The sequence below is a fragment of the Cervus elaphus genome, chromosome 15, assembly GCF_910594005.1.
Source record: "Cervus elaphus chromosome 15, mCerEla1.1, whole genome shotgun sequence".
Classification (NCBI taxonomy): domain Eukaryota; kingdom Metazoa; phylum Chordata; class Mammalia; order Artiodactyla; family Cervidae; genus Cervus; species Cervus elaphus.
In genome coordinates, this window is record NC_057829.1 from 43395804 (window position 1) to 43423007 (window position 27204).

A 27204-nucleotide genomic window follows, 5' to 3' on the forward strand; every position below is an offset into this window, starting at 1 on the left:
CAGAGACAGACTTTATTTTTTTGGGCTCCAAAAATCACTGCAGATGGTGACTGTAGCCATGAAATTAAAAGACGCTTGCTCCCTGGAAGAAAAGCTATGACAAACCCAGACAGCATATTAAAAAGCAGAGACATTACTTTACTGACAAAGGTCCATCTAGTCAAAGCTATGGTTTTTCCAGTAGTCATGTATGGATGTGAGAGTTGGACTATAAAGAAAGCTGAGCACCGAAGAATTGGTGCTTCTGAACTGGTGTTGGAGAAGACTCTTGAAAGTCCCTGGGACAGCAAGGAGATCCAACCAGTCAATCTTAAAGGAAATCAGTCCTGAATATTCATTGGAAGGACTGATGCTGAAGCTGAAACTCCAGTACTCTGGCCACCTGATGCAAAGAACTGACTCATTGGAAAAGACCCTGATGCTGGGAAAGATTGAAGGTGGGAGAAGGGGATGACAGAGGATGAGATGGTTGGATGGCATCATCGACGCAATGGACATGAGTTTGAGTAAACTCCAGGAGTTGGTGTTGGACAGGGAAGACTGGCATGCTGCAGTCCATGGGGTCGCAAAGAGTCGGACACGACTGAGCAACTGAACTGAACTGAGATTACACAGACACACCGAACTTGTGTACATACATAGTCATATACAATTAAAGACCCAGAATTTAGTAAGTAATGTAACAGAGACTTCTACACTGTATAGGAAGAACTCACTCCTGGGTCTCTTTTTTATTCTCATGCTACTACTACACTCATGACACTTCTGACACCAGATGCATGGATTTTCCGCAATTCTGCAACAACCAGCTAGATGTCCTATAATCCAATTCAGTTCTGACACTCTCTACCAGGAGTCAGTGAACGATCGCACAGGCTAAGGATTCAGTCGTACAAGACTGCCCTAGTTCAGATGCCAATTTCAAGCCCCAGACTGACACCTGTACTTCTAGTTGACCAGCTATAAATCAGAGTTTCCATTATCTGCTTCCAAGGTTTGATGACTTGCTAGAATAGCTCACAGAATTCAGGGTAACACTTTCACTTACTGATTTATTGAAAAGGATAGTAAAGGATACAGATGAACAGGGCTTCCATGGTAGCTCAGATGGTAAAGAATCCACCTGCAATGTGGGAGACCAGGGTTTGATCCCTGGGTGGGGAAGATCCCCTGGAGGAGGGCATAGCAACCCACTCCAGTATTCTTGCCTGGAGAATCCCCATGGACAGAGGACTCTGGCGGGCTACAGTCCATGGGGTCGCAAAGAGTCAGACACGACTGAGCGACTAAGCACACACACACACGGAGGAACAGCCGGGTGTAGATACCAGGGCAAGGTACATGGGAAGGGGCATAGAGATCCCACATCCTTTCCAGGCAAGTCATCTCCCAGTACCTCCACACACTCACCAACCCCAAAGCTCTCCAAATCCTGTACTTCGGAAACTTTTATGGAAGCTTCAACACATTCGCATGACTGATCATTAACTGAGTCTCCAGTTCCTCTCACTTTCCCAGAGGATGGGAGGTGGGGCAGAAAGTCCCAAACTTATAATCATGGCTTAGTCTTTCTGGTGCCCAATCCCCATGCTGCAGGTATCCAGGAGCCCACTAAGAGGTGTGTTATTAGAACAAAAGACATACTGGGAAATTTCAAGGGATTCAGGCACTCTTAGTTAGGAACTGGGGTCAGAGACCAAATATGAGAACAAAAGGTATTCCCAGTGCCCTCACCACTCAGGAGATTACAGGGTTTTAGGCTGAAGGAACTGCTGCACAAGGACTGGGAAAAACCACAGGCAAAGAGCTGCATGAAGAGAGTGGTAAGCAGATTCCTCATGCCTATCTGCAGAGTACAGTATGTGGAGAGTCAAAGTTGGTAATGAGTTGGTCTGGGGGCCAAGAAATTTATACTTAATTCTGAAGATTCTGGGAAAGATTCTAAGAAAAATAACAACTGTATCTGTGTTTTAGGAAGATAATTTAGACTAGAGTTTAAGGAATGTACTGGAAAAGTAAAAGCAGAAAGACTGGTTAGGTAAATACTGAATAGTTTAAACAAGCACTCTTAGGGCCTCGAACAGGTCAGTGGAGCGGGGGGTGGGGTGGGGCGGGGGAATGAGACCCAGCAAAGACAAAATAGACAGCTCTTGAAAACTGAGAGATTGGCTAAGTATCATGGTACTCAGAATAGAAATGAGAAACAAAGAAGGTCTGAGATCAGCTAAACTTAATTGCTACTGGAACAAGATACATAACTAAATTTAAAAGATAAGCTCTATTCAATCTATATCGCACTTGAAAATGATAAATGAAATACAGTTAATGTGCATGCTATTGTTCATTCTTTGAATAAAAGGCCAACATTTATTACTTAAAAGGGATGCACAGAAACAAATACACTAAACTCAGTACGCCTCTGAAAGCAGGAGTCTTTTAGAAAATCAAAGTTGCTACTACTTTAAAAAGTTCTTAATAAATGGCTCTCTATAACAGGTGAGAAACCTGTTCCAGTACATGAAAACAAGCATATGAATGCTTCTTTATTTTTAGCCTTTTTCCAACTCACTTTACTTTAAAGCTACTTGTTCAGCTTACTTAGTTTCTGAATTATAACTTGATGAAAAGAGAGAAATGATAACACTCCTTAGAGAGGTTTTGTTGTTGTTGCCATTCAGCATAATGTAATTTATACACTACACCAGGAGCTTTGGAGCACTGCAATACAATATTCCCTGATCTCCTGGGGATACATGGCATGGGTAGGGAGAAAAATAAATAGAAACCTTTATGGTATTCTTTTAATCGCCAAGGTTTCACATTTCATCTATAATACATTCCAAGGAAGTGGGGAGAATCTCAACCTTCAATGTTGTTGAATAATTCCTTGCTGAATTGTACTGTAATGAAAAGTCAGCATTCCTGTGGTGCTAACCAGCAGTAGCTTTGTTTATTTCACGTGTATTAAGCCTCCCTCAGTTAATCCAAGATGTTAATGTAGGTAAGAACCCTGTCAAGATGGAAATGTGGGGGGAAAAGCGATAGTCATTCAAAACAAATTTTAGCCCTATTTCAAAATTATTGCTTTATTATATAGAAGAAAAGGGACTTATTAAATACAAATTTTAGAAAAACTTAAGTACAGGACAAAAATTAATTCAGTTATACTAAGTATTTTAGTCTATAATCTTAATCACTGGAAGAAGGTGATTTAAAACAAAATACAGTTTACCTCTTTGAAAATTTTAAATACAAATATGTCTAAATAAAAGGTCATTCTAAAAAGAATGCAGGAAAAAATAAAAAATAAAAAAAAATAAAAAATAAAAAGAATGCAGGCACCTACCTAAAGCATATGCATGAAATTTAACTAGTCAAATGCAAATCAGTCAGGTCATTTTATAATAAATATTTAAAAAAATAGTCCACATTCAAACTGTCCACTATTTAATAACTGCGTTATTTAACTTCTAAGCCTATGTAAACATAAGGCTCTGAAGAAAAATCAGCTGCTCTCAGTATAAATGAGATGGTGTACAAGCTTCTTTCAAAGAAAATCAGGATTACAATACTCTCATAAATAAGATAAAACACAAAGCACTAACATTTCATCTCTGATCAGTGATTTTTTTTTTAAAGATCACCATAAAGCAAAAGGAAAGCACATGTTCGGGTTAGGTGTTACAACAATTTAAAAGCTAGATACACAAAATGTTTTATTTGTTAACTCCTTTTTCCAAAAATATATTTTTAAGTAATGGCAGTAACACAGAATAATAAGAATTGAGAGATGGATAAAATTACCTGCTCTAAAACAGGACATCAAGAGTCAGTAAGTGAGACAGCAAGTGTATTTGGCTCACATACCTAAAACTATTACATATGGGAGAGAGGACTTTCTTATCAATCAGTTTTAGATGTCTGCCTCCTAGATCCAAACAAGGTTGGTGGCAGAAAAACATCTCAAGCTGGTCATTATTTAGGGCAGAGTGAGAGCCTTTAAAGAAAAAGAACAAAACTGTCTGGTGACAGCCTGTCAAGACTATACCCTGGGAACTTCCTCCACTGTCAATTTACAATCTGTATCTGAACCAAGAGGCCTGATGTTGTCCAGATCTTGGGATTTTCTGTCAAAGGCTTTTTAAAGAGGCACATGTAAGATACAGAGAACGTATATCGGCAGATAACAGTATTACCAAGGCTGTCAAGATGATCTGTTTGGTGTTTTTCTCCATTCTGCTATTATGCTTGTTTGCATTAAATCAACTTAGAAGAAAATAAACAGCTTTCCAAATTTCCTTTGCTGTCAGAAGCTTGACAAGAGAGTCTCCTCCCGCACCCCCCACCACTGCGATTCACCTACCTGTAGCATGCCTTGACCATTTCCTTCTATGGTACCTTCGTAAGTGACATGCAGTCGAGTCAGGAGTTTTTCACATCTATGGTTTAAAAAGATATTCCCTCATTTATTTTTTTAATGGTAAGTATTTCACTATAGAAAAGTCTGACAATACACATTAACTAGGAAAGAAAACTGAAACTATCCCAAATCTCAAAAGGCAGAAACAGATGCTTACTCTTCACATTCTGGGACAGTCTCCCCCAATTTTTCTTTTTCAAATGTATAAATACACATATCTAAATTAAAATGGGATCATATACTGTTTTGAAAACTGGTTTACCCCTACAAAATGCCAGTTTCTCCCCTTTTATATTTTTAAAAATGTTTTTATACAATTTTTAAAGGTTACTTTCTATTTACAGTTATTACAAAATATTGACTATATTCCCCATGCTGTAACATCCTTGAGCGTATCTAACGTCCAACAGTTTGTATCTTCAACTCCCCACCCTAACCCTGCCATCACTGGTAACCACTAGTTTATTCTCTGTATCTGTGAGTCAGCTTCTTTTTTGTTATATCCAGGAGTTTATTGTATTTTTTAGATTTCACATATAAGTGATATGATACAGTATTTGTCTTTCTCATCTGACTTATTTCACTTATTAGCATAATGCCCTCCGAGTCCATCCATGCTGCTTCAAATGGCAAAATTTTGTTCTTTTTTTTATGACCGAGTAGTATTCCACTGTGGGTGGGTGGGTGTGTGTGTGTGTGTGTGTGTGTGATAACTTCTTTAATGACCGAGTAGTATTCCACTGTGGGGGGTGTGTGTGTGTGTGTGTGTGTGTGTGATAACTTCTTTATCCATTCATTTCTTGATGGACACTTAGGGTGTGTGTGTGTGTGTGTGGTGTGTGTGTGTCATAACTTCTTTATCCATTCATTTCTTGATGGACACTTAGGGTGTGTGTGTGTGTGTGTGGTGTGTGTGTGTCATAACTTCTTTATCCATTCATTTCTTGATGGACACTTAGGGTGTGTGTGTGTGTGTGTGTGTGTGGTGTGTGTGTGTCATAACTTCTTTATCCATTCATTTCTTGATGGACACTTAGGTAGTTTCCATATCTTGGCAACTGTAAATATACTATGAACATATAGGGTGCATGTATCTTTTTAAATAAGCTTTTGGCTTCTTTTGGATATATACCCAAGAGTGGAATTGCTGGGCCATATAGTAGTTCTATTTTTTAGTTTTTTGAGAAATGACCATACTGTTTTCCATAGTGGCATTACCAGTTTAAGTGTCTCCTCTTTAAAAGTTGAAAAATTTCTCAAAGTGTTTTTAAAAATTAAGATCTAAAGAACATTACAGCATACTAACACATATATATGGAATTTAGAAAGATGGTAACGATAACCCTATATGCAAAACAGAAAAAGAGACACAGAAATACAGAACAGACTTTTGAACTCTGTGGGAGAATGTGAGGGTGGGATATTTCAAAAGAACAGCATGTATACTATCTATGGTGAAACAGATCACCAGCCCAGGTGGGATGCATGAGACAAGTGCTCCGGCCTGGTGCACTGGGAAGACCCAGAGGAATCGGGTGGAGAGGGAGGTGGGAGGGGGGATCGGGATGGGGAATACGTGTAAATCTATTGCTGATTCATATCAATGTATGACAAAACCCACTGAAATGTTGTGAAGTAATTAGCCTCCAACTAATAAAAAAAAAAAAAAAGAAAAAAAAATTAAGATCTAAGAAATGTTATTATTATGCTAGAGCTGGCAACCTAAGGAAAAATATAGAAAAAACTGACCAAAAAAATTATATACAATGCTCAGGGCGCTCTATTTTCACTAGTTTGGAAACCGTGTGTATATGTGTAGGAGGGTGTCTTAATGACATGCTACAGAACTCGTACAGAAATCCTGATCTATGGTATTTTTATATAAATGAAACTGATAGTAAGTGTAGTACCTGTAAGTCACAATTATTTTCTTTCCTTTTCATAAACCATGGTCACTAAGGTGTATATGGGGTTCAGATAAACTACCCCCAAATTTGGCACCCTGGCATATTGAATATTTTAAGCTGAAGAAGTTTGATAAAATGGCAGAAGCAGAAAGGTCACTCTGACTTCCTCCCCATCTCATCCTTCTTGCCTGAAACAAGCCATAAAACTCACGTGAGGGACACTACCTATGCCTGGAAGAAAGGAGCATTCTTATCTCTGAAGACAAAAAATGCCAAGAAGAATTCTAATGATCAGAACTTGCTGTTTCCTGCAGTCTACTATAATCACCCCATGCTCTTTTACACATCGTATTCCTGCATGACTGTCTATTCTTCACCAAACCTAGCATAAAAGTACATAGATCTGTTTCTTTGGGTCTTCATTTCCTCATAAAGGTTCCTGTGTCACACAGAACTAATACTAAAAATTCTTTTTTATTAATAGCAGTTGATGATGACATTTTTTCTTAATTTTTTTCTCCTGATTATTAACTGAATAAAAATAAATAAACCATAATAGAATGCAACAGAATGTAACAGACATAAACCCCTAACTTACATAGCATGGCATAAACTTGTTGGAGGGGACTTGCATATTTTTAGAACAATTACATTAAAAAACAACAACAACAAAACAATAAAACAATTCGGCTGGGAAGCTCTATTTATTTATTGGGATTTACTTTCATCATGGTATCAATGAGTCCAAATATTATTTCTAGTAAGGCTCCAATCCAGGTTATTTAGTGTAGTTCTAAAAGCTTCATTTGTACTCATTTAATCTTCACAACATCCCTATTACTATCTCCCTTTTACAGAGGAGGAGACAAAGTACAATAAGCATTTAAGTAACCTAATACTAGTAAATCAAGCAACAAAGATCTGAATCCAGAAAGCCTAAGGTAAACTATATTTTCAGAAAAATTACTTACCAAATCTCTTGGAGAAAGTTAGTACCCTAAGTTTCATTCTTTTTAGTTTCCTTTGGGAGGGGGGGGGAGAATCCTACTTTCCTAGCTATTTTATTCCAAGGGAGATCATCTGTGAGGATATATGGAAAAGATAAAGCAGCATGATCCAGAAATCTCATCTGTTGTCAACTATTCTCTGTGACTGTAGTTGTCACTTCTCAATAAAATTATAAAGTTACTAGAAACTAGTTTTTTTTTTTAATAAGCATCCTTCAACTTCCTAATAGGTTTCCCCTTCTGGCCCCAGCAAATTCTTCGCACCACTGCCCCAGCAATTAAATATTATTCTGGTTCTCTGTGATTACTAAGATATTTACTGATAATCACAGGGTTAACTATAATGCCAGAAATTTGGAACTCAGAAAAGCCTCCAGCTTCCTGGCACTCATTTAGCCCTGTACTCTTGGGAAAACTAACAGTCCTCATCTCTTCTTCATCCTCTCTCTTCAAGTGAACGCGTGTTTCTGGTTCTGTGGCATCTTGGAGATGGATTTTAATTACATTCTCCAATTCATTCATGAAACAACGAAAACAAGAGATCAATGGAATAAAAAAAAAAAGTTTGAAAAGTATCAAGTTAAATTCTGCCTATCTAGGGCAAGGGGAATACCTTGATCTTACTTAAGGGGCAGAATTATCTTATGGACACAGCAACCTCACCAATCTATTTTGACCTATCCCTTCTCTCCCAGATGGTATACAAATAGGTGCCCTTTCACATTAGTGGCCAAACAAATGCCAGATGCAGAGGAGAGATTCTGAGCTAAATTAATAATAATTCCTCTGAAAGATCTATAAAATCTACACCAAAGCAACATGAATAAAACATGTATTCCTATTAGAGACTAATAAAAGAGCTAAGAACACAGCAGATTGTTACTTTTAGTTCTAGACACCATATTTTAAGAAGGACTAATTGCTTAGGGTATGTTAAGAGCAGAATGTAAAGGGTTTACAATCCATATTACATGTGAAATGAGTAGTTTAACATGTACTTATGTGCATTGTTAGAGGTGGGGGGTGGATCAAGAAAACATTAAGATACATGAAGGAGGGTCAAATGTTAAAGAAAATTAGATTTATTGTAGCTCCAGATAGAAGAACCAGGAATGGGATTTGGCATGGTAGGGAGATTACTGGAAGACAGACTTCTTCAATGAATTAAAGTATCAGATAATAACACAAGCAGCCCACAATGGGAAGAGTGCGGTCCAACAGTGGATTTCCCATCACCAGGGCTGTCTAGTCTCCGCCTGTCATAGGTATTAGAAGTTGACTGTTTTTAGTAGGCAGCTGGATCAGATGACTTTCTGGGTCCCTTTCACCTCTAATATGCTATGATTCCAAAATGCTGTACATGGCTCTTCCTTTCTGACTCAATTTTGTTCCTGTTTTTGTCTTTCTTTTGGTTGCTTAATCTTTTATCCACTTCCCTCTGCTATAATAATATCATCTCAGCGATGCAGTCAGCCTCCTAAAGTAAGTTTGTTTTTCTTTCACCTCACAAATAAACATCTTTGATGGATGAAAACACAGGAAAGTCATCTAAGCATATACCTTCTCAACTTAATTCCTTGAACAATAACTAATTCCCTTTCATCGTTAATTCTAAACAAAACAATCACAAACTACGATAAAGATCATTAGAAAGTGAAAATGAAGAGGCACTGGTTAACATGAATGCACGTCCAAAATATGCCTTTAGTACATCAGATCATGTCCTCACATGCACTGAAAAAAGTACAGCCATTCTGCTTTAAGTGCTCTGGGGATTTGTTCCAGGTTAGAACTATTTCAGGGCACTAAGGAACTTAGAAATCTGAACAAACTCACATTGGTTACTATTATCCTTAGCATATGTAGGTTAATAATAAGGAAAAAATCCTAGGAAATTAGAAACTTCCACAAAATTGCCAATTCTCTGATGGTAAATTCTTTGGACGGTAAAGGATCTGCCTGTAATGCAGGAGACTCGGGTTCATTCCCTGGGTCAAGGAAGATCCCCTGGAGAAGGGAATAGCTACTCACTTCAGTATTCTTGCCTAGAGAATTCCATGGACAGAGGAGCCTGGTGGGCTACAGTCCATGGGGTTGCAAAGAGTCAGACATGACTGAGCAACTAACACACAAACACACGTGGACAGTCAAACTCCAAAATTCTTTGTCACTCAGACAAATTCTAAATAATTACAATTTACACTTTAATTTTAAAAATGCACTAATCTTGTCCTCCAGAAAGAAAAGCCATAAAATACAAACACTAACCATATAACCGAGGGTAAGGAGGAATATTAAATATTGGTGTTTAATATTAGTGTCTTCTCACAGAAAACTCCTAAATTCTAAATAGGATTTTGTTTCAGAAGACAAAACTAAGGCAAAAGAGTAGACATGAAAGAGTTGCAGACTGATTCAAAAGGCATGACCTTTCTAACAACGAGAACTATCAATCAAACATTTTAGGAAGAAACTCCCTGGTCCTAGGGCAATCAAGAGACTGGAAGACTATCTTTTCAGGGGCTATAAAATTGAATCCTCTCATGGTGAAAGAGTCCTAATTCTAAGATTACAGAGATTTACATTATTATTATTACCTTTCCCACTCTGGAAAATCTTCAAGACTCTGTCTTGTAAATGTCACCAACCCAGTGGGTTCTACAAAAGCAATAAAAGAGAAACACATCCAAAATAAGTTTTGAGTTTGAAAAGATTATATATTTAGTAAAAGAATGGGTCTAACAAAGGCTATAAAACTAGTCAGGAAATACTAAGCCTAGTGTTGGAATACAATAGAAGGTTGATTTAAAATAATATCCTTACAGTAGGAATTCTTTCTACAAAATAGTAAGCCCTCCCTAAAGACTTCCCTGGTGGCTCAGACGGTAAAGCGTCTGCCTACAATGCAGAAGACCCGGGTTTGATCCCTAAGATCCCCTGGAGAAGGAAATAGCAATCCACTCCAGTACTCTTGCCTGGAAAATTCCATGGAAGGAGGAGTCTGGTAGGCTGTCCTACCATGGTAGGCAAAGAGTCCGACACGACTGGGCGACTTCACTCACTCACTTCACTCAAGGCACAAAACTACACAGATAACAGAACAACAGTAGGATGTGAGTGCTGGTACTTTGTGATTAAGTTTTCCAAACTGAATATACTTAAAAAAAAACAAAAAACCCTGTGGGGGGTGGGGTTGGGGGGCAGACGCATATTGGATATAGTTTATACAACAAAGACAAACTGAATTTTAATCTGTAGCATCCTTTTAAAAGAAAAGTCTTAACCCTAAACCTATTGACTGGTGAATGTCAGTACCTTTATGTGTTTTATAATAAATATGTCTAAGATTAAAAAAAATTGTTGGCATGTACTTTGAGGTGACACAGCTAAATTCAGGGCTTAGATGACATGCAGTTGCTCTATTTATAAGGCATCTTAGCCAGAAGGAAGAATTACTGTATTCTAAGAGGTTACAGAAGAATGATGACATAGTTTTCAAGGAGCAATAGATATGAGAGGATCAAAATGCAGTAAATTCTAGAGGATAAGATCCTTTTTTGTTAGGTTTACTTTTTTTTTTAACTAGTGGCAAAAGCAACAAATAAATCAGCTGGCCAGAAGTAATTTGTTTGATTCAAAGCAAAGAACAAACTAAGAAGGCCAGGCCATTTCTGTTTAAAAAAAGAATGCTCTTAAGCAGAGAGAGATATGTCAGGAACTATTAGCGATAATGGTGGTGGAGTCCCAGTGAAAGGCCAGCAATCATTTCATTCCCTTGGATGAGTCCACATTTCTGTGCTCTCAGTCACAATCAGCAACAACTCAAAAATCATATGGGGTAGTTACAGTAGAAACCAGAATTTGGTTAACATGAGTTACAAAATATTCTTTAGATGTCTAACTTCCTTTAAGACAAATGGCTAGCATGTTTAAAATTCATAAGTCAAATAATTCAAATACTAGAGAAGCGATTCTATTAATAGCAGACTAAAGTCTATATCATCATTCAGTAATTTAGCAGAAAAACAGGAACATTAAATGGCCCTCATATATCCTAGGAGAGACCAAGAAAATTTTAAAAAATGAACATTTCTGGCAAAGCAAGAGAAAAGGCAGAAAAATATGACTCTTTGCTGCTGCTGCTAAGTCACTTCAGTCGTGTCCGACTCCGTGCAACCCTATAGACGGCAGCCCACCAGGCTCCCCCGTCCCCCGGATTCGCCAGGCAAGAACACTGGATGGGTTGCCATTTCCTTCTCCAATACGTGAAAGTGAAAAGTGAAGAGTACTGGAGATATGACTCTTTAGATATATATTAATAACCACCCGAAAAAACCCCTTGAGAACATGCCTATTACCTTTCTTTCATAAAAAGGCAGCTTTTATACCAGAATAGGTCATTTTGGTTAATCAGATATTTCTCTTAATAAACTCACAGTATATACTACATTTGAGTCATCACTTTTTATAAATACTCCATTTATAAGATAGTTTTATCTAAAATTATATTGAAAATAATTCAGAAAGCTGTTTAAAATTATTCAGTCTCAAGAGCCTCACTATTATTATATAGACTGACAACCCTGAAAAGTTGGTCTTGATGGAATTGTATTTTATCAATTCTAAAAAGCATATTTTCATATATTAAGTTTCTGAAACTATGAATATACCTCATATAGTCAAAGGTATCTAGCCATTGCTACTGGTCTGTATCAAAGCTGAACTTTTCCAAAGAAGATGAACATCTGCTTCTGCCATCTTCTGGGAACACCACCAACTTGAGATTAGTCTGAATTAAACCTTCTGTTGTCAGTTTCTATGGATCACCCTGGTAATAAGACTTCAGGTCCTAGACTTGAAGCTCATGGTTCATATTCTCAGGGAAGATTTTTTGGTGCCCTCTCTACCTAAGCTGACACCTGCAGTTTCTTTGTTGTCACCTTTCTGCATGGTAAAGTTAATTTCTCACCTATTCTTAGGCTAAAGGTACAGATCTCTGGTGTCCCAGCTTTGTAAGAGATCACCTACAACTTCCTCATCCTGAGTATTTTTTCATTCGTAATGGTATATAATATAATGAAACTTCTTGTCATAGATCATGTCCTAGAGTTGATGAAATATTGTACTTTAAATAGGTTTCTATAGTTTCTATGCAGTAGAACTCAGGAATTTTATATATAAAGTAATTATTAAATTGCAAACCTCTCTTTTATTCTATCTAGTATTTCCTTAAGTCTGTAGCTTTATATCCTAAAAACCTATAGCATATCATACTATATTTCTACAAAGAACCAAATTACTGTGTACAGTGAAAAAGTCAGAAAATAAAATGTCTAATTATCATTTATTTTTTCAGTCTTATTCCCAATACTTATGATGATTTATAAAGTTCTAGCTGAAAAAATAAAATTTTAGCTTTTTCCCTCCAAACACTTAAAATCCTAAAATTTGGAAAGGCAAGTTGGCTTTTAGAGCAGACATGCATGATTTGACTTCAGGGACAGAAAAATAAACTTCAAATTATTAAGATATAGTAATGGTATTCATTCTGTTTAGATTTAGGATAGCAAAAAATATACTTATTTTTCTAACAAATTAGTATAAATTTTAACTCAGTTTTATGTCTCATAAGCCTTAGTGAACCTTCACTTTCTTTCCTTACTATTTCATTCAGTACAGGGCACAAAACTAAAAATGATAAGCTAAGAAATAAATAGCCCACTATCAAAAGAAGTCTATGAATTTGTCCCTGAAATATCAAAATCCTGATCATCGATTTCTTTTCCTCAAATCTGAACCATGCCCAACAGCAATAAGTTCAAAAGGAAAAAAATCCTAGGTACACTATGATGTCAGATAACTTACTAAGGGAAGGATATGAGAAAAATGACCTTAAAATAATTCAGTAAGATTATTATTATATTATTCAGTGACATTAATAGTTCAGTGTGTGATACTTTAAGATCAGAACTAAAAAGAACTCATTTCACTGTAACAGAGTTAACCTGCTCTACTTAACAAAAGCAAACTTATAATTATTTGCAGGAAAGGCTACCCATGATAATAGCTGACATTTATTAAGCATGTAACTTCTCATTAATACTTAACTACCCTATGAAGTAAATTATCATTATTCTTTTATTTTACAGATGAGGAAACAGCCATTTAGAGATGTTAAAAAAAACTTGTCTGCAGTCACCCCAGCTCCTAGGATAAGAGTGGCAACACCAATCTATTATTAGCTGGTCACTACCAGTGTTGGCTAGATATTTACCACTGCTGTCTCAAGTGCTATGATTAGCCCCTGGGAAAACACGATGGTCGAGGTCCAACAGAGGAAGACAAGATATGTCAACTCTAAGTACAAACACTGTTTACAGGAACCTGATAAGGGCATAAAAGAGGCACAAAAGAGAGGGATGGTAGGAAGGCAGTGAATTGGTTAGCCTCTGCAAATAAACTAATTATACCAGTCAATGTTTCTTTAAATAAAGAATACCCAAAATATATCTCCCAGTCAATATACTTTCTTTTGAAAGTACTGATTTACTGTTTTTATTCATGAACATTCATTACTTTATGTTATGCTGATCTAATTTCCAAGTACATAAAACCCACACATGTTTACAGTACACATTTACATATACACACAACATATGCATAAAATTTAGGTTATAATATTACATTACTAGTTTTAATGTGGTTTGGGTAGGAAAGTGTACTTTGAACACAATGCTTTTGACCTGTCTGAACTGTCCCCATCAGTGATAAAAATTACAAGTAAGAATGAAAGGAATGTACTTTTCTCTGTGACTCTTCTGAAGTAGCAGAAGAGCGTTTTAAGCTTCTCTGGTTTCCTTGATGAACGTCCCTCAAACAACCTGAAAGAGACCAGAAATAAAAGAGCGTAAAGATGATTTTAAATGCCTTAATGATTCACAAAAAACTAAAATCTATATTGCTACCAAAACAAAAGAAGTAATTATTCCAGAAGACAATTCTGGACGACAGAAAACTGGGAAATTGTCTGGATTCAAACAGCATGTGGAGAGGACTGAAAGCAATGAGAACCGGGTTTTCTCAAAGTGTTCACATCAGATGGCACTCTAACAACCAGGCTCCTCCAGTCTGTCTTCCTGTGGGGAGAAGGCACCATCTGGTCCCCTAAAGACAATCAGGCCAGTGAGCTAATGCTCATCTCCCCCATGGCAAATATTATTGGCCATAATATTACTAGGTCATTAAATGACTGAACAAAATGGTATCAGGAAAAAAATTCCTAAGATTGCTTGGCGGTGGGGGGCAGCTATGACAACAACAAGCAGGTATGACAAGATACTGGCGGACTGACCAATCCTTGGTAATTAAACAAATATACTCTTTGTATGGTAACCGAAACACTGGCTACCCCATGTCATCCGGTTTCCAGCAACCTGGACTTGCACAAGTTAATTTAGTTTTCCTTGAAATGATGTGGCACTGTTATTGGTAACACATAATGCAATTTATCCTGAGGAAAGAAAAGCAAGGCTTTGGAAGTATATGACCTGAGTAAGTAGTTCACCAAAAGATTTCCAACACAAAAGCATGCTTTCAGGCACAATAGCTAGCTTCACAAAGGTATTTAAAAATCATAAAGAAATTCTGTGGCTATAAATGATGAAGTATTAGTCATCTGCCTCTAGTCACATACTCTTGCTTTAAAACCAGAAACCCTTCAAGTAAAAGTTCACTTTAATAAGTGCCGAAATGGTAAAATTTTCCATGATTAGAAAAACAAGCTTATGTAACTATGCAGAGAGGGAAAAGTTAATTCTATGAGAAAATCCTATTGAGCAAATGAAATGAATTAGGAAAAGGGAAGGAAATGCATATGTCAAATAATCCTGTTTTCAACGATCTGAAATTCTTTATTCAGGGTCAATTTCTGAGAAAACAATTTATATAAACCCTTATTTGCTGAAAAGAATGCTAAATATCAGAGAGCATTTTAACCAAATCTGAAATCTAATTAATGTTTAAAAATAGTTTGAGTGTCTATGTGATAATTTTTACTCTTCTAAAAGAATGTATTTTCTAAAATATTTATTAAAAATACTCTTAAAATCTAAGTGCCTGATGGAAGAATCTATGAAAACACAGGTTTCAGTTTGGTTTCATCTGCAATATGTCAGCCAGAATAGAGTCTGTTTAAATCAAAATGATAGTCAAAATGAAGGAGCCACTTGGCAGTTTAATTAAACATCCTGTATCAAATAAATATGATTTACTAAATGAATACCTTGGGATCCATTGCAAAAATCCCTTTCCAAGGTTAGTAGAGGGAAGCAGGATAAATATCTGTATAAAGGCAGCTTTCATCTTTTTTTTTTTTAAGAGATGAATTGATGTAGTATACAATTCAATTAAGAGGAAAAAGCTCCTCTTCCACAGAACTGTTGCATAGTGAGTGAAAATGACTACTGCCCTTAAGAAATAACTCCCCCCCATAAAACGCATCCTGAGCTTCAGTATGTGGTCAGTTGTTTATAAAATTACATAAAATTTCACATATTTCAGAACCATGATGACAAATTATTAACTTTAAGAGACTCTTGGGACTCCAGATTTATTACCCTAGCAATATGGACTTTCCTGGAAGGATTATATGGCTGTTATTATCACCCACTACAAATGAGCACTACAGTTTATTTTTCAGGTCCAAATCTTATAGGTACAAATCAAACAGAATCTCAATACATTCTTTTCCTTTATTGCTCTAATTTCAAATCACTGTGTAACCAAATAAGCTTTCCCATCTTTCTGATGGGGAAATGTGTGGAGTTGAGGTCTGGGACACAACGAGAAGGTAGAACAACAGGAAAGATGAGGCAGGTTTAAAATTCCTGCATCAATTCTCAGATTTTGATTTGAAGATTAGTGCATAGCCAACTAAATAAATGAGGAAGCAAGTGAAAATAACATAAAAACACAGGCACTCTACAGGACTGAAAGTTACCAAAGCAATGTACTATCTGAAGGACAGCACTTATACGGGGAGGAAGAGACAAAAGTACTGAGGAAAGAGCCCAAGAAAGGAAGAGATAGAAAGATGGGGCTAGCAAGAGAGAAGAGAAAGAGCAGAAACTGGGCTGGAGACAGAGGGAGGGTATGAGAAACAGAAACTCACAGAAAAACACACTCAGAGAGACAAATACAGAAAGCGACAGAGATTCAGAGAGACTGAGATCTTCTTGTAATAATCAAGCACCATCCAATTTTTTTAAATTCCTCAACACCATTTTTTTTTTTTAAAGATTTTCAAATCCAAGGCGTTTTTGGTTTTTTGGCTCTGCCACACGGCATGCAGGATCTCAGTTTCAGACCATGGCTTGAACCCGCGTCCCCTGCAGCAGAAGCGGAGTTTTAACCACGGGACTGCCAGAGAAGTCCATGGATATATATATTTAAAGTCATACTTTGAGTCAGCAGGCATCCATGTGAAAATGCACATAAACTAGGCCGTACTATCCCCTCCTCATGTAGGGAAGGCATTTTAGCATTTAACCGAATAGTAATTACAGATTATTAAAGGAAACAAACAGAAAAGGCCACTTAGGCCTTTTGTTCTAAACAAAACTTCTTATTTTCAGTAAGTCAATCAAGGGTCAGCTACGTATTAACTGTTTTTCTTTCCATACATATAAAGAAAAACACAGTTTAATAAAATCTTTCCCTGAATGGAATACTGATAACATTACTGGAATTGGATTCTGGACACACACACATACACACACACACACACACACACACACACTCCCATGTGATTTCAAGTTAAGGATTAATCCTATTAGTGTACAATAAATCAAACCCAAAGCACTATAACCTCCATTTTAAAGTGGAAGCAAATGATAATCCGGAACCCAGCCAGAAAGTCATTCTTGGCACTGCTGTGAAGCAGTGTGCCATATGGCCCCGGCAGCATTTTCAATCCAGGGAAGAGACAGATGTAAAAGCCTCCTGGGCTGACCACTGTTGCAACCTACAATTAATCTCTGACCATCAGTTTCTAAGCAATTTCAGAAGCATCAATGCTAATCACATTGGAAGCCTTTATAAGAATGTTTAGACCCTGAAAGGCAAGCAGGGGAAAAGGTCAGGGGTGTTTAACATAACTAAACAGGGCTGGAAAAACACAACAATAAATAAAAAAAGGGAAAACTTATTCAATTTATTGACGTCAGCCTTCTATCACATACCCTTACCATTTTTCTTATTCAATTAACTAGTCCTAACCTTTTAAGACAAAATACACGCACACACATACACAACTCCCAACTGGAAGAAACTATAATCATAAATAGCAACTATGCAAAAAAGAAACATGCAAACAACAAAATGCTCCATAATCTGCTTACCAAATGGCTCATCAAATTAGGTACTTGATTGTTCATAAGCCACAAGAAAAAGGGGGAACTACTGGTTGTTTTTCATTTATGGAGCACACTCAGAGCATCTGCTCTTGGGAGGAAGTGAGACATAATGAAACAGCACTAAGTTTGAACAGAAGACAGTGTTCAAGTCCCACTTCTGCTACTTAAACTCTTATTTGATAAAAATGCAACTGGGATGCTGTAAGTTTATTTCCCTCATGGTCATTTTAGATTGGAAATAATTCTTACAGATCAAGGATTATTTCTAAGGATAGTTCTAATTTCTGACTAGCTATAAGGTAAAAAACGCCAACCATACCCTGAGTTTTGAACTCCAATTATACCAGTTAACTTGGTAAAGTAAACTATCCTCTCTAAGCCTCCACTCCTCCTCTGAAAAATAAGAAAACAATATTGAATTTATAGGGACTGATATGAAGACTAAAAAATAACAGTACAGTCACTGGTACATGGCAGGCACTTAATAAATACTAGCTATTAGATATTTTTATGCAAAAACTTCAGATAGTGATGAGTAAGTAAAGGATAGAATAAGTCATTACATAATGCCCAGCTTAAAAAAAAATCAACACTTATTTACATAAAACACTTACACTGTTCTAATCCATATTCTCTTCATTAAGAAAAATGGCTCAGCCTCTTTTCCCATCAAGCCTAACATGCTGACACTCAGAGCCAACCAGCTCAGTCTTCAGGATACATGACCATGCACAGTGAAAAGAGATAACAGGATGTTGCCAAGACCAGCATTCTCCTGTCAAAAGTTTAGATGACAAACAAAGACGCTTTAAAAATAAAACATATATTAACATTAATATAAATTCTGGTTATGGCAGCAGGAAATGAGAAGTCACAGAAGTCAAGGCTCCCCAAGACCTCTTGACTTCTACCTGTCAGTCATCCCAAACCTACGTCCACTTCACTGCTGAGGAAAGAGGGCTGTCAGTGTTGCAGCCATCAGAGGGCCCTGTGTACTTGTGTTTCTTCTACATGCCGAGTGGTCAGCCGAGAGTGAAGGGGAGGTAATGACACTGTGTTTACAGGGCTGTAATTAGGAAGGAAGAAGTTACCCACACTAGCTATTTTGGGAAGTCTCAAAATCTCTGTGGGATTCTACTCTTAAAATTAAATTACAAAAACTGTCTACTTTTTTCTTAACCATTTCTGATAACTGACTTGTTCTTCCTATTTAACTGATTTTTCTTCTGACTAAAAAAGTAATATATGATCATTACAAAAGCAATCTGAAAACATATAGATGTGTATGAAATGTGTTTATCTCACCACCCAATGGTAATCATTTTCTTGTCAGTCCATTTTCCATGCACATACATTTATTATGTATAGGGATAAACACAAAGTATATTAATAGATACAGACATTTTAACATAATTGAGATCACATTTTATATACAATTTTTTATTTCTTTTAAAAACCTACAATTACTGATTCTAACCACACATAATATCTGTTCCCTTTCTTGTGCTTTTCCTTGTTTTACTTAATGTGGAATGTATATTTATAGTTACCAACAGAGAACCTTAAGCTTTTCTGAGAAAAGGGCTACAAACATTTAATCAAGATACAGTACTGAAGTTATCTGTGACAAGTTTAAATACTGAATTCTTAATGAGTAAAATTTAATGTCTGGAATTTGCTTTAAAATATTCTAGGGAAAAACAAAGTGGGGTTAAACAGGTGAAAAAAAGAGAAAAACCATATACTGTTAAGTACTGACGTTGGGTTATCTTTAAAAATACTCATAATACAGTTTAAAAATAACTTATCTAGAAAAGAGGCTTTCTGAACTGATTCACAATTCTTATCAAAAAATTTAAATCTGTTTAAATCAAAGAATCTTCTGAGAAAGTTTATAACTAAGACCTCAAAAGTTTCTTAGTAACCATCAAGATATATTACTAGCTGACTATTCATTCTACAGAAACAAACTCTAAGTGGTCACTGAAACACTAACTCTAAACCATTATTAGAGCTACTTCTTACCAAAACTCAGAATAACAACTCCAAAATCACTGGGATTGTCTTTGGAATTCCAGATTGAAATTTTATAATTTATAGCATCTCTGATAGATCCTAGAGCTGACCAAACATTTATTCCAAATAAACAGGCTACTTACTCCTTGGAGAATCCTTATTACTATAATACTCTTCATGGAAATAGATAATTATATTTCTGCAAAATTAAATTTCCACATCTTTACTTACATACAAAACTTGACCATTTCCTTTTCTACATTAAAAATGAAAATCTGTGAGAGATAAATAGCTCGTAACTAACAGTGAGTCTACTTGTAAAGAAACATTCTTTAATAATTTTTCAAACAGGCAGAAAAGTTGTAATTAATAAACAGGTTCTTTATACAACTGCAATTGCAGATATCAAGATTCTTTGTTTTCTCTTAATCCTATCCCAAATACTAAAGAAATCAAAGGTAAAAAACATTTAATTATATGTGGCTTAAAGATAAAACATCTCATAATTCCTAAGAATACAATGCAGTTTGAAAAGTAAAAGACCACACACTGAGATCAAGCTGACGAAGTTATAGTCATAGCACACTGCCACTAACCAGTCACTTAATTTCTCAAATGTTTCATCTATAAAGTTTACCTTCATTTATTCAACAGGGATTTACTGAAGGACTACAATGCACAAGATTTTGTGAAAACAACAAAGAACAGAGCAGATAAGCTCTCTGTCCCACTGAAAGGATTAAACAAGCAATTATAACAAAGTCAGGTAGGCAGTACAGTAGGAAAAGTAGACGACACTAAGGCACACACCTGATTGCACAAACCTAGGAAGCACCCTGGAGGCCTCTCTTCAGTCATCCACCAATCTGATCCATCACAATCACATTGACTTCTTTTTCACAAGTCTCCCTAGCTTCACCTCCACCACTACACTATTCCAGCTACCATCTTCTCTTTCCTGCAGCATGTAGTAGTCTCCTCAACTGGGTAAACTCATATCTGGCCCCTCTCCACTTGGTCCCCCTTTGTAGTCAAAACAAATGTTTCAAAAAATTTAAATCTAATCAAGTGCACCAGCCTCCCTCTCCCCCTATATCAAGTCCTTTAATGACTTCCTATTGCCTTAGGATGGCCTCCCCAGCACAGCCCACTGGCCTCAACTTGCTTCTGCAGCCTCTCCTGTCTCCAGGCTGCAGCCACCCAGGCGTTCTCAGCCCCCGGCAGGCTGTGTGCAGGCTGCCATAGTTCCTGAACAGGCTGAGTCCCTTTGCCCAGAATGCAATCAACTTTCTTCCTTGGTAAAAATACTCCTGCTCACCCTTTCATACTTAGTTCAAAAGATATTTCCTCAAGGAAGGTTTTCCTTATTGGATTATATCCTTCTCTAATACAGTGTCATAACGCTGTGCACCTATTCTTTATATCAGTGGTCCCCAGCATGGAAGGAGTAAGTGGAAGACAACTGGTTATGTCTGCACCAGGGACCAGTTTTGTGGAAGACAACTTTTCCATGGACCTGGTCAGGGGCATGGTTTCAGGATGATTCTCATAAGGAGCATGCAACCTAAATCCCTCACACAGGAGGTTTTGCACTCCCCTGAGAATCTAACAGGAGGTAGAGTGCAGGCAGTAATGTGCGTGATGGGGACTGGCTGCAAATACAGATCAAGTGTCACTTGCTCACCTGCCTGTTGCTCACCTCCTTCTTTGCAGCCCAGTTTCTAACAGGCCACAGTGGAGTGGGGACTCCCGCTTTATACAACATAAGTACATACAGGCTATTATAGCAAGCCAGAGCAGAAGCACATCTATCCTGGCAGGACAAGAGCTATCAGAAACAGGCATATGTCAGGTAAGGTTTAAAAGAGGAATAAAAGCCATGTGAAGGAAAGAAGAGCACAGAAATCAGAAACTGGCTTGTCCCTTTTCTCATAACCTAAAGGTACTTAACACACTGTGGAGAACACTGTAATTGCTCACTGTATATGTGAACTAAACTAAATGACTAAATACTATTCTCTTAAAATTAGCAAACACATCAATTTGGGAAATCAGGCTAAAAACATGCCCTTCACAAGTGGTATTTACATAACCAAAGATATGATATAAAATGAATACAATCTTACTGATATTTTAAAGAAACTCTTATTCAAATCATTTATTATTTATTGTCTCACTTCTCCTTAGTACTGCTGTGAAAAAACTGTATGCAAAAACACAGATTTTCATTGATATTTTAATGCTTGAAAGCATTATAAATATTGTCTAAGAATTATTACAGCATAATAAGTATTCCTGTATTCAAATCATGTTTTGCTTTCATTTGCCAAACAAATAAAGTAAAATACAATACACATACCAAAGTGTGTTACTTTTAATAAAAATTTATATTAAGTACTAATAAGATAAATTTTAGAATTTTTCTCATCATGAGAGAGAGAAGCATCTGGGATAACTTTCTATGTCATTGCAAAGAATTGTGACTCCATTTCTCCGCTGGCTTGTGGAGTTGTCAGAAATGCTGTCTATATAAAGTAAGTGGCATTGTAAACAATGACACTCTATGGGAATTCCCTGGTGGGTTCAGTGGTTAGAACTTGGTGCTTTCACTGGGTTTGATCCCTGGTTGTGGAAGATCCCACAAGCTGTGCAGCTTGGCCAGAAAAAAGAAAAAAAAGGAAAAAGAAGAAGAAACAGTGACACTCTAGTAACATTGAGCAACCTATAAACTAGACCTTAGTCTCCAAGTACCATTCTCCAATAAAAGGAGAACCAGGATTCCTTGAGAAAATTGGCTGATTCTACATTTGGGTAATATAAAACATAAGATGAGCCTGGCACCTCATGAGGCCAGAAAGTGAAAAAAAAAAAAAAAAACTTAAAAAAAAAAAAAGGTTGGGGGCTTTTTAAAAGAACACAGATGCCAACTTGCAGGAGCTCTAATGGCCAAATGGAATAATATTAACTCACAGAATAAAATATATGTAAGTCCATTTTGATACTAAAATTGGGTAAGAAGGGATAGCTCTTCTTTACAATAGAATTTCAATAAATGTAGAAGGAAAGAGAGAAATAAAAAAAATCACAACAGGGAAACACTACAGTAATAACTGTTAGAGACAAGATCCACCAATGGCTCCTGAAGATAGTGGTGAGAAATACAATGCAAATTTGCATAGTGTCAACGAATTCCCCCCCCCCAAGATATTTATTAATCCCAAAGGGAAGAGTCTGTCACTGTACAGTGCAAGAACCCAGCAGACACCACCTTAGTGAGGTCACTGATCACCAGCAGCAAGACATACCAACATCAAGAGCCCACTGATACGATGCACTGAAAAGGACACAACATCAGTTCTCTTGAATTTCTGTCAAAAATGCAATGACCTCACTCCACTTGTGAAAACAATGTCAGTCAAACCCAGATTGAAGAACATACTACAAAATAACTGATGAGTTATCTTTGAAAGTGTCAACATCATGAAAGAAAAGGAAAAACAGAAGAACAGGGTAGAGGAGACTTAGAAAACTACAGCACTTACCTGCAGGGAATCCCAGACTCCCCAGCAGCTGCCTAAAACACTGGGCAGTATGGAACCCTGTGTATACATATTTTTTTCCTATACATATACACTGAATGATAAAGTTTAATTTACAAATTAGGCACAGTAAGACATTAATGACAATAACTAATAATAAAGTAGAACAACTATAACAATATAGTAAGTTATGTGAATGTGGTCTCTTGCTTTCAAAATATTCTATTGTACATATTTAACACCTTTTCCATCTTAACTAAGCACTTATCAGGGAGAGTGGCAATAACTTGTGACTGTAACAGCAAAACTAGCATGAAATTCTTTTACCTTCATGATTCCATGGAAGGAAGTATTTTACAACTTTTCTTTGTCATATTTAAATTGCCATCATCACTACTTATGTGCTTGGGAGCCATTATTAATTAAAATAAGGGTTACTTTAACACAGGCAATGCAATACCTCAAGAGTTGATCTGATAACCAAGACAGGCTACTAAGCGACTAAGAGGTGGGATATCCTAGACAAAGGGATGATCCAAGTCCCAGATGGGAGGGAGTGGGATGGTACAAGATTCCATCATGCTACTCAGAATGATGTGCAATTTAAAACTTAACCAATTTTTTATTTCTGAAATTGTCCATTTAACATTTTCAGACTGCAGTTGACTACAGGTAACTAAAACTATAGAAAGCAAGCCACAGATAAGAGGGAACTACTGTAAATGCCATGGGGGATAGTAGGAAGATTCTGGAACAGAAAAATAACAGCAGAAAAACAGCTGGAATTAAAATAAGGTCAGTTAACAGTGAAAGTGAAGTCGTTCAGTCGTGTCTGACTCTTGGCGACCCCATGGACTGTACCCTACCAGGCTTCTCCGTCCATGGGATTTTCCAGGCACGAATACTGGAGTGGGTTACCATTTCCTTCTCCAGGAGATTTTTCTTCCCGATCCAGGGACTGAACCCGGGTCTCCCGCATTGTAGGCAGACGCTTTACCATTTGAGCCACCAGGGAAGTCCAAGTTAACAGTATTGTACCAATATTAATTTCCTGGCTTTGATAATTTTCCTATGGTTATATTGTATGGTTATATAATTACATAATAATATTAAAATAAAGGGATGTTAGGTGAGTTATATACAGGAATTCTCAGTACTATTTCTGCAACTTTTTTACATGTCTAATAAATTAATTTGAAATAAAGTTTTTAATGAGACAACATCAAAAAGGTAAACTAAAAGAAGTTGCATTACCATGCCAATGAACTTTGAACACAAATACAGAACAGCAAACAGAACTTTGTCCACTTTGAGCAAAGTCATGTAACTTTGCTTCATGACTGCATCTCCTTTGTTCCCTGTCCTTACTGCCCCACCCCTCAGGGGCAGGAGATGGGATTACACGGAGGTAATGCAGGAGGATATTACACATAGTTGACGGGGAAAGAGGAGCATATATTCTAACAATTTTCTGAAGGCCTGCTCCTGACACTGGGGAAAAAAATCACATTCTACTCACAGATCTCATAAAGATAACTCTCACGTAAAAAACAGATTGGAGGGGTCGGGGAGGGGAAGGGTGTAGGAAGAAAAAAAATTATATTCATTTGCCAAGATTTTACAATCTTTCTGTGTAAATTATGGAGAAAGTGATAATTTGGGGAAATGGCTAGAATCTGAAATTTTATCAATATCTTCACAATATACTACTTTAATAAAAATGTAAACATTATTTTGTCTTTCTTTTAAAAACATTACATTAATTAATCATGTCTGTAAAAAGTGAAAGTCAATGTTAACTCACACTTTACAGAGTCTTCCCTGGTAGCTCAGACAGTAAAGAATCTGCCTGCAATACAGGAGACCTGGATCCGATCCCTGGATTGGGAAGATCCCCTGGAGAAGGGAACAGCTACCCACTCCAGTATTTTGGCCTGGAGAATCCCATGGACAGAGAGGCCTGGCAGGCTACAGTCCATGGGGTCACAAACAGTTGGACACAATTAAGCGACTTTTACTTCACTTCACTTTCACTTTAGAGAAAGGAAGACTCATGGTGCAGCCTTAAATGATTTCAGCATACAAGAAATATAATGTACAACAAACGTCCTGTGAATAAATAATCACATCAAACAGGCATGAAGAATCCAGGGCACTTACAGGGGAAGGACAACCTGACAAGGCAGAAAGAACAAGGGCCTTGGAGTAAGGCAGACCTGAGCTCAAGCTTTACCCCTGTCACTTACTGGCTCCTGGACCCTAAGCAAGTTTTGCAACCATGAACTTTAATCATCTTGCTTGCAAAATGCCAAAAGTATTACTTAACTCATTGTACTATAAAGATTAAACTATATAATTGTACATAAAATGTTTGGCAAGTTAATCAATGCCAACCTTTTGTATTTTACTGTTAAAAAAGTGTTCTCTGAAAACATACCGATTGAAGTTAATATCTGGATAACTAGAATACTCTGATTTCATCTTAGCATTGCGCCGTGGAAATGTGCAGAAGAAAGCATTAGCTAAAAGACTGGCAATCTGTTCCTGTGACATTGTGATGGAATGATTCATCTTCTGTTTCAGGAGCGGTATTGGCTGATAGAGGAAACAAAAAATATAGACAAGAAGAGCAATAATTAGTTTAGCAATTTCAAAAGCAGAGGCACCAAATTGCATTTGCTAAATTAAGGTAGGAATAATTTCAGGACACTCTTGAATCCCTAAATCAGCAATACTGCTGAAGTCAAGGGCAGTTCATTAAGGATGATTGGGAAAATGTACTTGTTTGACAAAGTGCAGATTCCTAATCAATAATAATGACAGTGAAGAGAACACAAACATTACTTGCATTAGTGACAAACAAGATTCCTTTAGCAAGTAAGAAATAAAAACACATTACCTTGTAATGAAAAATTAAAACAAAGGATGGAAGAGAAAACTGTAATGTTGAGGTTGGCTATTATTGCATATGCTAAATTTTGTTCTCATTTGAAGATTATTGGACAGACTAATTTTTCTATTTCAGTCTGAAATAAAATGATCTATGGAAAATAAATCAATAAATAAGTACTTTCCTTTTAATTCTGAATCACACGTCACATTGACAATTTAAAAGACCCAAATCTAATTTTATTAAAGCAACTAATGGAAAATGCATGTACAGACTTATTTACATGTAACTTGCAACAACATAGGCATTTCCTACATAACCAAGTTAAGGAAGATGCAGGACATTTTTCCCTCAAGTTTTTATGTCTGATATGTCTTCAAGTTGTACCAAACCCAAGTTAACTTACCTTTTATTTTTAGCATATTCTACATGAGTATTGTGTTCAGTGGGTTTTATTTTAAATGTTTAAACTGTATGGTTTTAAAGACATGCTGGGAAAGCCAAAGACCAACTGCCAATTTACCTATCAGTTGTTAAATTTCAAAATGCTCCAATGATATTTAGAGGTGCTTTTCCTTCTCCCTTCAATAAGACCCAGAAAAATCTTGTATATCTGCATTAATCTCAAAACAATAGGCAGACAGAATTGTCCTGATCATATCACAACAATCAACATTAATATGTACATTATTATGAATGCTAATATGATAACTCATTAACAACATACACAATTTAACTTGCCAAAGATATATTTGGATAACAAACTGAAATGTTAACTTTTACAGCAGAGGTTTACTTTTTAGTCGAGGACAGAGGACAAAACTAAAATGTTCTCCCCATTAGTGCACTAATGGAAGGACAAATAGTTTTAAGCCGGGAAAGAAGATGACAGCATGAATCTGATTTTGGCTCCACCACCTGACTTGTTATAGATTACAAACTTGGGTGCTCTTGAATACATATCCCATTAAATACACCTTCTCTCTAAAGCATGAAGGAAAGAGCAGAGTAGA

At 36.7% G+C, this 27204-nt stretch overlaps 1 protein-coding gene across 1 annotated transcript in view; it reads right to left on the reverse strand.

Annotated features, from left to right (window-relative positions):
* PARG (poly(ADP-ribose) glycohydrolase) overlaps positions 1 to 27204 on the reverse strand; it is a 116494-nt gene that overhangs the window by 38075 nt on the left and 51215 nt on the right. Inside the window, exons 9-12 of the mRNA XM_043926952.1 lie at positions 25739 to 25896; positions 14136 to 14215; positions 9932 to 9992; positions 4364 to 4439 (exon numbers count right to left, since the gene is read on the reverse strand). Of these exons, the coding sequence (XP_043782887.1) occupies positions 4364 to 4439; positions 9932 to 9992; positions 14136 to 14215; positions 25739 to 25896 (375 nt within the window). The remainder of the gene's footprint in view (positions 1 to 4363; positions 4440 to 9931; positions 9993 to 14135; positions 14216 to 25738; positions 25897 to 27204) is intronic.